At 35.8% G+C, this 12,487-nt stretch overlaps 1 protein-coding gene across 17 annotated transcripts in view; it reads right to left on the bottom strand.

The window, feature by feature from the left end:
* The window catches only part of arnt2 (aryl hydrocarbon receptor nuclear translocator 2), a 180,227-nt gene extending 168,974 nt beyond the window's left edge, over window positions 1-11,253 (bottom strand). For 16 of the 17 annotated variants that reach the window (XR_015494926.1, XR_015494925.1, XR_015494928.1 and 13 more), the window contains exon 1: window positions 11,005-11,253. Coding sequence is in view for 9 of the 17 variants with exons in the window: in XM_087259979.1 (XP_087116105.1) it covers window positions 11,005-11,035 (31 nt within the window). In the remaining 8 variants the exon portion in view is untranslated. 17 annotated transcript variants of the gene reach the window in all.
* Window positions 11,254-12,487: the final 1,234 nt, after the last annotated feature.

The raw sequence follows: 12,487 nt of genomic DNA, 5'->3' as shown, positions 1-12,487 counted from the left end.
ATGAATAACATGCACTGTTTTCCACCAAGGCAACCCAGAGTATAATATAATTGGCTAAATTGACATTAGGCAGGTTAAAATTACATAAACAAAGACAGTTATTCCAGCACGGAAAACACACTTTAAAAGCAGAATAACTGACTTCAGCATTGTTTTTTAGATAAACAATGTATGCATGTTCACATGGCGTGTTTCTTAAATATCTGCAAACATATTATGGTATTTTTACGCTTTAGAAAAGTCAAAAACTTACATAAAGCACCTTTAAGAATGCTGGTGGAAAAAGACATTTACTTTTTTGTTCCTACTATGGTTATCAATGGCTGTTTTTTACACTGAACTTCTTCAGAACATCTTGTTGTGTGTTCAACAGAAGAACGAAATACAAACAATGTTTAGAAACACTTGAGCTCCAGTAAATAATGAGGAAATTGTCATTTTTTGGGAGCAAACTATCCCTTTACCATGAGCCAAATGAAAGCTTCAGTTCAAAATCTAACTAAAAACTACACAATGGCCTCTAAACCTTTTTATATAATTGCTAAAACCCTATAAAACCAGAAACTGCATCAAAACAAGATTAAAACTGAGCCATTTCAATCCCAATGAAATGAAAAAAGAAAGAAAATTACCTGTTCAGAACACTTCGCAGTAAAACATTTAGTTCCCATATTCTCTTCAAGTTCTTGAAAGTGAAAAGAAAAAGTGATTCAGCGACACTTGGCTAAGTTTCATCCAGAAACACTTTCTCAAATCAGAGCAGGAACAGATCAGCCAGAAACCATCTTGAACTATCTAATCAAGTATTTTTTCTGATAGCACGAGCATGTGAACAATGACTTGTCTCTGCTGGATTTATTGTTATGCAGCCAAAGAAAGTTCATGCTGCCAAATATTCGAGATACTTCAGACATGACGCTCAGAAAAACATGCAGCACTAATACATGTTCAATTGTCCTCCATGACTTTTTTAGCTTTATTCCCATTCAAGTCTGATGAATGAGCACGTTGATGAATTGGATTTCCTGACAGAAGTTTCTGAAACTCCGAACACTTGCAAAAGTTTCAATGCAATCAAATGGGCCGCATAATTATAGTTAAATGAGATATGAAAACAACTGAACATTTAGATCATAATTTCTCACAAAAAAGCACAAAAAAAATGTCTCATTCTGAATGCAACTTTCTGATTTCAGGCAAACCAGTACATCAGCTCATGTCAACAATGTCTATTGGCCAATCATAATCTTTGTTTGCCCACAAAATTAAAAGAAAACATGACAGAAGCTTGTATTTCAACACAAATCAAATATATTGCAATGCAAAGCTTGATTAAGAAAAGATTTGAATATAATGTGTGTACAAGGCAAGTAAAGGTGGAGTGGCTTTCATTGCTTGCAAAAACATTGCCAGATTTAGATGCTTTGTTTCAAGTAAAGACTTGAGAAACTTGCTCATGCTTTTATCAGCAGCAGGGTGGATTACTGTAACGGCCTCCTCACGGGCCTTCCCAAAAAGACAGTCAGATAGTTACAGCTCATTCAAAACATTGCAGCCAGGATTCTGACCAGAATCAGAAAATCAGAGCACATCACACCTGTCCTCAGGTCTTTACACTGGCTCCCAGTTACATTTAGAATAGATTTAAAGTGTTATTACTGGTCTATAAATCACTAAATGGCCTAGGACCTCAATACATTACAGATATGCTCACTAAGTACACACATAACAGATCATTCAGATCTTTAGGATCCCATAAACTAGAAGTTCCAAGAGTTCAGTCAAAGCAGGGTGAATCTGCTTTCAGCCACTATACGCCCCTCGCTGCTGGAATCAGCTTCCAGAAATGATCAGATGTGCTCCAACATTAGACACATTCAAATCAAGACTGAAAACACATCTGCTTGGCTGTGCCTTTACTGAATGAGTCCTGTGCTACGCCCGACAGATCGCACTATTATGTCTTTCTCTTTTTTTTTTTTATTTTATAACCCGTTTTAACATATTTTATCTGCTTTTATCAGTTTTTTTTATCAATTTAATTATTTGTTTTTATTTTTTTATACCCGTCTCTTTTATTCATGTTTATGTAAAGCACTTTAAATTGCCACTGTGTATGAAATGTGCTATATAAATAAACTAGCCTTGTCTTGCTAAATAATTTGCATAGAAATCTTAAAAGGCACAGAATCGAAATTAAACCATTTAATTCTAATGACGTCAATGCATTCGTAATTGTAGTACAGAATACTTGGTCACATTTAAAATAAGGTTTTATTAAGTAATGTTAGTTAATGTATTCACTAACATGAGCTAAGTATGATTGACCCTTAAAATAATACTTACTGACTATGGTTCAACATTTAATAATGTCTTATTAAAATCCAAATTCATGCTTGTTAACAGCTAATGCGGCATGAGTTAACATGAACTAACAACAAACTACATCAACTAACATTACCTAAAATAAACAAATACTGTAATAAATGCATTGTTTATGGTTTGTTCATGACATGTTAGTAAATGCATTAACTAACATTAACTAATACAACCTTATTGGAAAGTCTTACCAGATATGCAAGTGTCTCATTTAAGAGAATGTTTGATTTGGTTTAAATATGACTTTCTTTTGATATTTTAGTACAATTTGGTTAATTGTTATTAAAACAGTTTGATTATTTTAATAATGTTTTCATAAAAACTGTGATTTTATATGGTGATTTGGTGACTAAAGTAAAATAAAAAAGTAATAAAAAAGTAAATATTATTTAAACTAGGGCTGGCCGATATGATAAATATATCAAATCATGACATAAAAATAATTTAATATTCTGTTGATTTTACACACACACACACACATATGTAATCAGACACAAAAAATGTCTGATGGTAAATCATACTAAACGTTTACTATTTTAGGTCCGTTAGGATTACCTAAATGACTTACATTTGCTAAATGCCAGAATAATGAGAGAATTTTTTTGGACAATTTTTAATTAATTTCTAGACAGTCAAAAGTTTTCATACATTTCCTTGGTATTTTTTAGCTTTGCTTTAAAACTATATAACTTTGGTCAAATGTTTTGGGTATCCTTCCACAAGCTTCTCACAATAGTTTGAAGGAATTTTGGCCCATTCCTCCTGACAGAATTGGTGGAACTGTGTGAGATTTGTTGTCTTGCTCGCACAAGCTTTTTCAACTCTGCCCACAAATTTTTCTATAGGATTGATTTCAGGGCTTTGTGATGGCCACTCCAAAACATTCACTCTGTTGTCCTTAAAGCACATTTTAACTAATCTGGCAGTATGCTTAGGGTCATGGTTTGTTTGGAAGACTTATTTGTGGCCAAGCTTTAATTTCCTGGCTGATGTCTTGAGCTGTTGCTTTAGTATTTCTACATAATGTTCTTTCTTCATGATGCCATCTATGCTGTGAAGTGGACCAGTCCCTCCAGCAGAAAAACAGCCCTACAGCATGATGCTGCCGCCCTCATACTTCACAGTTGGGATGGTGTTCCTAGGCTTGTAAGCTTTCCTCTTTGTCCTCCAAATGTAACGCTGGTCATTAAGGGCAAACAGTTCAATCTTAGTTCCATCAGAGCACAGGACATGTCTCCAAAAATTTTTATTTTTCCCAGTGTAATTTAACAAATTGTAATCTGGCTTTTTAGTTAATTCTGGCTAGCTGATTTTCCCATGTTGTCACACAAGGCAGCAGGGTGTTTGAGGTTTTCCTTAAATACTGTTTTACAGTTGTGCCTCCAATTAACTCAAATGTTGTCAATTAGCCAATCAGAAACTTCCAAAACCTAGACACCATCATCTGAGCTTTTTCAGAGGCATAATACTGTTATTGTATGTAAACTTGGCTTTCAAGAAAAGTTATAAGAATCTCTCAAAAAATCTCTCTCATTATTCTGCTGTTAAGCAGAACAGAAACAAATTTAACAATCCTAAAAGAGAAAAAGGATAGTCACATTAACATCTTGTGAAAATAGGCATAATATGTCCACCCTGCAGACATGCTGCTCCATTTTTTACCAATGCTGACCGTCGGAACGTCATTCTCTTTTAACACCAAAAAAAAAAACCTTTCTTCAGTAACACAAGAGGTGTGCAAACAGTCTGAACTGTGTCTGTAATCTCATCGACAAACGTCCAGCAAACTCCCTCTTATCTCAGGCGCGCTGCAGCCAGGGTCTTTTGTTCAGCACTGTAGGCTCAACGCTAAAGTACAGATGGCCTACAGATTTGTGAATAAAAGCTGACTTTAAAACAAAGTGCCCTTCAGTTCAACTACAGTCACGTGACTTGGAAAGCTCCTGCGCATTTTAAACGGCGCTTGGCGAGTAGACGTGTCAGCCAGGTGTAATAACACTGACTTTCTTTATTCATTTAACCTCATTTGCATTTAAAATGAGGTGACGGGAAAAGAATTGCCCACTGGGGAGGGAAAAAAAGCAGCATTGACTTCAGACTGAATAAATTGCGACTTGTTTCTTTAGATTGGCGACTAAGTCTGATTGGTTAGGGGTTAGTGTTCGAGTGTGTTGCTTTAAGTTTATTACATGTAGAAGTTCTTATTTTTTTTAATCACAATCTCAGGCCTCATAAAATTGTGTTTATTTAATTTTTTGGCGGGTGGGGGGGGTGATTTGTATTGCACGTAAAACATTTAATACATATATTTGTAATCATTAACATTATCCAAAACTTAACTTGAAATCTGTAATCCAGGTGTTCCAAAGACATGTGATGTAGGTGAATTGGCTAAGCTAAATTGCCTGTAGTGTAAATCCTGGTCCTCCAGATTGGGGACTGAACATTGGGCTAACAACTCACCTCATAAAAACTAGATGTTAAAAAACACCAATATATGGTAAGCCTAATTATCAACTTCAATATAAATGGTACGTAAACCTTAGGCCGTACTCACACTATGTACAGTTGCCTTGAACCAGGCCAAAGCATGCTTGTCCTTCCTCCCGTCTCCCCCGATGGCCCGCACTTACATACAATCGGGCCTGGGCACGTTTACGTCATCGATGCTGCGCTGTTCAGCAAGCGCTCTCGCTCAGCACAGTGGAGATTTCTCTAGTTATATCGTTTCAGTCGTTTGATTAGCAGTGACATGCAGTCAAATATTTCGTCAAACAGTCCTTAGGGATGCTGTGACACGCAGTCAGATATTTCGCCGAACAAATCCACCACTTTTGACTTTTGGTGTTGAGGAAACCCACACCAACAATGACAGTGCTACCCACTGCGCCACAATAAATTCATTTTAAACAAACAAAACAAGTTTACATCAGAATTTTTACATTAATATACGTTTAAAACCGTAATTTTTTTTTCTGGTAAAACTTTACAAAATTACTTAAGTGAGTACACTTCATACAAAAAGTCTCCAAACACTAAAAACAGGACAGTACAATAATACATGTTTAACAGAGAGAGGAATCTAGCAAAACTTGCACCGAGTAGAAGCTCTTGATCGTATATTTGCTAAAGGTTATTTGGTATAATTGTACAAACGTCCACATTTTGGCTCACACTGTACGATTTTTAACAATCCTAATCAACTGTCGCCCGTGTGCGAATTAAACATAGACAATCAGGGGGGTCAACTTTTTCAGTAGTTGTGTAATGCATGCTTCAGTGAATCAAATGTTTGTATTTATTTAAATTACATCTAATTTATTAATAAAAATGTATTTAAGTTTGCTGTGTTTTGAGGGATACTGTGTGTATTTTGCCATACGGTTTCCTCTGATTAGGTCAAATGATAATAACTATCCATCTAATTTGACTTTACTTTTAGGCTGTATGTAGAAACAAGCTCAAATTTCATGAGAAAACAGTCTTTTGAATGCTTATTGTAAATCAATCGGTGGGCCACATCTGCAGTTGCAGACTATTTTTCTGCATAGACTAATCGGCACACTTATGCATTCACAATGGTATGAACCGTTGAAGAGGTGTTCAAATGTGTATTTATATTATCTATTAGAGCTGCACAATTAATCGAAAAAAGATCGCGATCTCGATTCAACCCCAAGACGATCTTAATCCAGCATTTCTACGATTCTGTCAATCATATTTTCAAGTTCAGGAGTGAAGCAAAGGTGACCGCACAAGTCTTCACATTATTTTACATACATTGTTCATCAACGTGGACACCTCCAAATGATGTTGAAAGAGTCACATGCTGTATTTGTAAGATACAATTTACCTCATAAAATGTCATTTCTGTCTTTATGTAATGTTATTGCGACCGCAAAATCACACTTGACGTGAGCTGACTGTCAGCTGTTACCACAGGGACAGAGGGCGCACGCCTCTGAATGAGGTTTACTTTAGTGAACAGAACCTGCATAGGCTAATAAAGTTGTAACATGTAATACCAGGTAATCAAGTTGTAAATAACATTCAGTTTGTGGCACAAAGCGATCGTTTGGGAGCCTTGCTGGAAGTGAACCGCTCTTAGCAGTGAAAATGAAACCGAAAGCATACACAAGTGTTGCCAGATGTACCTTACTGATTCCAGCCCAAAAAGTATCCAAAACCCGCCGAAATGCACCCAGTCTTCTGTAATCACGTAAATCACGTCAGTGAAAGACTTTAGGCAGAAAATGACAGATTGTAAGCATGTCTCAAACACAATGCAACATCAGAATTATTATCAGCATTAATGACCAGGACAAATCTAAAATCTGTCCGCCATTCCAAGTCTGTACAAAATTTAGCATTTTAACCAACAGTACCGCCACACAAAGCCTATTGCTGTTTTACCACATGTTTGAGAATAAAAATAGCCCACTCATATTAACTTTTGTTTTACATCTAAAGAATCGTGATCTTTATTTTAGGCAAAAAAAAAAAAAAAAAAAAATCGCAATTCTCACTTTAGCCAGAATCGTGCAGCTCTTTTATCTATTATTTAATTATTAATATTATTATTTAAAGTACAGATCATAGTAAACTAGTTCTTAGTATTAAAGTGCTGAACCCCCCATACATCTTGTTTTCATGTCCTTCAGGGCGAATCAAGCATTAATTGTTAATGCTTGACAATGTATGACAGGCAACTTTTACATACAATACTGGACTGAAGTAATCTGGGGGGATTTGACTATAAGCAAATATGGGTTTCATGATAATACAGAGCCTTGATTATTTAAAAGTAAAAATGTATCAGAATTTAATCTTACTGGCCACATACATATCTACAGCTTTCTTTTTTTGCTGACTGGGCATGTGTTTTTTTTTCTTCTTCATATTTTCACCTATGCTATATGAGCCATAAAACCTATCAAATATGCTATAAATATAAAACACCTCCAGGCAATTTTTAGTTGCAAAACTGGACTGAAGTAATCTTGGGTGATTTGACTATCAATAAGCATGTAAAATATGGTTTCATGATAACACAGAGCTTTGATTATTTAAAAGTAAAAATATGTCAGAATTTAATCTTACGTATTGGCCATATAAATATCTACAGCTTCTTCTTTTTTTTTTTTTGCCGAGTGGGCATTTGTTTTTTCTTCTTCATATTTTCACCTTCTATATGAGTCATAAAATCTTATGTAATAAATATGTTATAAATATAAAACAAATATCCAGGCAACTTTTAGATAAAATACGTGACTGAAGTAATTTGGGGGGATTTGACTATCCATAAGCATGAAAAATATCAGTTTCAGATATGAAAGTACGGAACTTTGAATATTTAAAAATAAAAAGATATTACAGGCCATATAAATATCTATAGCTTTTTGCCAAGTGGGCATTTGTTTTTTTTTTCATATATGGTTACCTATACTATTGGAGTCAGGGCCGGAGTGGGACTCCATTTCAGCCCTGGAGTTTCAAGCCTTTAACTATGAGGTAAACACAAAACAAAACTTTCCATCCGGAGCTCCTTCACGGGACTCCACACTTATATATAATTGCTCCATTAGGCTCGCACCATTCACGCGGCTCTCGGTCCCGCCCTGACTCGTCAGCGATACCAAGCCGACCAATCACAGAGCTTGCACTACTGTTGTTCGTTGCGACGTGTAGTTAAATTTTTTGAGAGGTGCACGTCAGCTACGCCGACGGCGAAGGGCTATGCGTCAGCGCCGTAGCATATGCCGGCGTTTGACACAGAAGTATAAATCAACCTTTAGATCAGCCCACCTCAGTTCACGACAAAATCCTCTGAGTAAAATTTACTCAGTTTAGATAGTATTTGGTCCCTCTCTAAATTGAGTTAATGTTACTCAGGTTAATGAGACAATGAAAAGATTAACTAGGTGATGAGGACTGGGGATGAACACCTGCTGTTATTGAGCAGAAACACAGAAGAGAAACACAAAACTACTGTACTACTGACTTCAGTCACAGCCTTAAATATAATGCAACTTATCTCTCAAAATCTCAGCAGAAGATCAACTCGATCAATAAGCAACTCCACAAGCAGCAGCTTTACTTATTACTAACCTGTGTGCCTTATTATAAAGAGGGACCAAATACTCTCTGAACTGAGTGAATTTAACACAGAGGACTTTGCTTTATGACTATTAAAATAATGTCATTTCCAATTTAGTTTCTAATGACACTATCACATCTTTTTTAAGGAAACAGCAGAACTTCCAATGTTTTTCGTAAATATGAGAACATTAAAGTGTAGCTAAATCTCCAACACTATTGTTTAAAACATCACAATATCCTTTCCTGCAATATCTGAATATATATTCTGAGCAAAATTCTTTATAGATATCCAGTCCTTTGTAACGGTGGTAACACAAAAAAATTAAATTAAATATTTACACCTACCCAAACAGTATTATATGTCTTAATACTAAAAATGAAAAAAAAAATAGTAATAAATAAATAAATTAGGTGAGATTCGAACTCAGGTCGGTGGCATCGTAATGCAACTCGCTGACCACTGGACCACAATAGCTTAATCTTAGACTCCCCTTTCTGATTTCTCATCAAGTTATGTCAGATTTATTGTGAATCATTTGATTTTCATAGAGCAGGTTTAATATACATAATATTAATTACTCGACTTCTTATATTCACTAAGATGCCGCTGTTTGCGTTCGAATGATAGTTACGTCATCATTGACCTGCAGGCTGCATTTTGCTCACGGGGCTGCGAGAAAATAAATAAAAAGAGCAGAACTTCGGCAAAATATTGAATAAAAAGAGTGAGGCTATGGTCAAATAAATATATAAACGAAAAAAGTGCGACTGCTAAGAGTGCAAGCAGTTCTCGTGGCCAAAAAAATGGATCGGCCCACCGGGAATTCTCCCGGGCCTCCCGATTAGCCAATCCTGGCCTGATCGGAGTCATAAATGCTTAATGTATCAAATATGTTACAAACAGAAGATCTATTTGCAATCAACTTTTTTTGTTACAATTTGTTCAAAGGTTCAATAAACTACAAGTTTTGTCTGCACTGTAAAATTTACAATCTTTCAATGCCCAATAACTTTTTTTTTTAATCACAGAGACAAATATCCATCATATTAACACAATAGATTGAAATATTTGAATCGGCGCTTACTATTATGTAATATACTTGTCAGTATGGGATTAAAAACATGATTTCTAATTTTGCAAATTGTCTTTACCAGTGCATCTCTGTAAATGTCATTATTTACACTTTCATCAGTAAAACTATGGCCAAACATATGGTTATGACACAAAGGAACTTTCTGTATTGTATTTTAGTTTTTTTCTCTATATTTTGACTTGCGTTTTGTTTTCCGTTAGCAGAAATGTCCGTAAAAACAAATGTTTAACACTCAAGTGGAAAATTTGCACATATTCATAGTGTACATTTCTTAAGTTTTGCCTTTTCACATGCTTTCATTCTGGTTGTCACTGAGTCAGCAAACCACTAAACCTGCGAACATTCAGCGATGACGAAAATAGACCACAGATGCCCACATAATCGTGACTCTGGTGGCACGACAGCATTTGAACCCAAAAACAGCAACAGTTAACACCACTGAAAACAATTAAAACCTTTTAAGGTAAAGCTGGTTTTATATTTGCACATTGTGACACGCTCCTTATATTGTTTACCATGGTACTTTGAATATTCGGTCCAAAACAACATGTAAATATGACTTCAAAACAACATGAACACTATTTATTTGACAGTGAATAATGTTGTACTTTGATAATCATATGAGTTCACTGTTTTAGTAAAGATTACCTTTTATGAAATTGTATTATTAAGGAGAACTACCAAATGGGTGGATATAAAACCAACTTTGCCTGAATTTAAAACCTTCACACATGCATGCGAACTTACATGGTAAAGTTCATGACTGTCTTCCAACAACAACAACAACAACAACGGAATGCTCATGTTTACATCTCGACTGTCATCTCTCCATCATAGATATGCTACTTACAAATGTGTGATCCACATAATAGATATGCTGACATACTAATTTGCATTTTACTAATCTGTATATATGAAAATATATTTGACTGTTTGTCCATCAGAATTCATTCTCGCAATACAATCAACAGGCAGAGGAAGTCGAGCTATACTCTCATAACCTCAGATCAATGCTACATTCAACGTATCAGATCCAATAGTTCCTTATCAAGGAAATCAAAGCACGTACTTGGCTTGTGGCAAATGTATTCAGCATCTCATTTGCATTAGCAACAAGCCGCGGCAGTAACAGAAAGAAGCCAAACGAGACACATTTCCCTCCGACGTCACAATACATTCGCGACGACGGCACGTCGCGAAAGAATGAACGTTCTATTTTAGAATTCTAACCGATACATTGTAGCGTTTGAATCGGAAATGTCGCTGTTGTTAGTTGTGTGAGGGGGAGGGGGAGCTCGCGTACGTTTAAACGCGACGCGCTTTCTTTGTTTATCGCGAAAACAGAATACTGAGGGTGAACGCAGACGCTCGGTTTGCGTTTGAACACCGCACGCAGTTAATTTAGAAGCGAAAGAATAAAACCTGTACTCACCCGATGGGTTTACAGCGGCTGGTGTTGCCATATTGCCTGGGTGGAAACGCAGAAATGCAGAAATGACGCACAATACGAATATAACGCCGCACGCAATCCTCTCCGGGGTGTCTCAAACGCGCAAACTCAGTTCAGCCCCGCATGTGAAGAAGATGTGACGGCGATAGAGCGATGCTTGGATGCGATTTTGCTCGGTTTCTGTAAATGCGTGGAGCAGATTCGCCGCGGTCTGACAAACGCAAGATGTCTGAGAGGTTGCGTGAACAACCGCGAGACTTCACTGAATTAATGAATGCAGGATCCACGCAGCGGCTTTTTCTGCCCTCCAAAACACACCAGTGCGGGGCTCAGTCCACTCACGCGTTGGGGGCTTTGTTATGGTCACTTGCACAGACATCACAGGCAGGCTCTGAACTGAGATCAGGGTAGTGTAGTGAGGTAAAGTTGGTTTTAAATTAGCACATGCGTTCAGGGACAACCTGTGACACATGCTTCCTATATTGTTTACCATGGTACTTTGAGTATCCGGTCTAAAATTACATGTAAATATTACTTCAAAACAACATTTGCGCTATTTATTTGACTGTGAAAGTTGTTGTACTTTGATAGTCAAATAAGTTTAGTGTTTAGAACTTGTAATTAATACTTCAGAAATTATATTATTAAGGAAAATGTGTGAATATAAAACCAACTTAACCTCAATTTTGTCTGACAGGTTTGAACTCTGACTTTTGCCTGAAGCAGTTTTGGTCATTTAAAACCTTTCGCATTTAACTGTAAGCATATTAGAAAAATTACTAATATGTAAGACAACATTAGTCGTTAGTTAGTTTATATAGCACTTTTTTACAACACAATCAATACTAATTAAAATAAGTTCTACATCACATACATAAGAATTAATATAGAAGACAAACCCCTCAACATAAAAAAGCTCAAATGCTAAAGAACAAAGATGCTGTTTGAGAAGCTTTTTAAAAACAGATAGAGTTAAAGCGTGTCTAATATGGGGTGGAAGCCCGTTCCAGAGTTTTGGGGCTATAACAACAAATTTACTACATTTTTTATTTAATTATGAGGTTTGAATTTGGTAAAATTTTAAGCACTGTTTTAGCTGGATTGGCCTAGCTTATCTCTTTTTGGTGTACTAAAATATTTCCTAAAGATTAGAAAGAGGAAAAAAAACTTATTTTTAAAATACTAATTTATTACATCATATATCATTAGGGAAAAAAGAAATCTGTTTAAGTTTTAAATTAAAAACTGCAGCCTATTGTCATTTATTAGGCAAAAAGTAAACTGAGCAGCACATTCAACTTTCCTCAGTTAGAATTTGCTTGTTTTAATAATGTACATTTGAAGTCACAATTATTAGCCTCCCCCTGTTTATTTTTTCCCCAATTTCTGTTTAACAAAGAGAAGATTTTTCAACACATTTCTAAACATAATAGTTTTAATAACTCATTACTAATAATTGATTTAT

The sequence above is a fragment of the Danio rerio genome, chromosome 7 (genome assembly GCF_052040795.2).
Source record: "Danio rerio strain M-AB ecotype USA chromosome 7, GRCz13ab, whole genome shotgun sequence".
In the NCBI taxonomy this organism is placed as follows: domain Eukaryota; kingdom Metazoa; phylum Chordata; class Actinopteri; order Cypriniformes; family Danionidae; genus Danio; species Danio rerio.
Note: the sequence above shows the minus strand (reverse complement) of the source record. Positions and strands in the feature narration are given on the sequence as shown.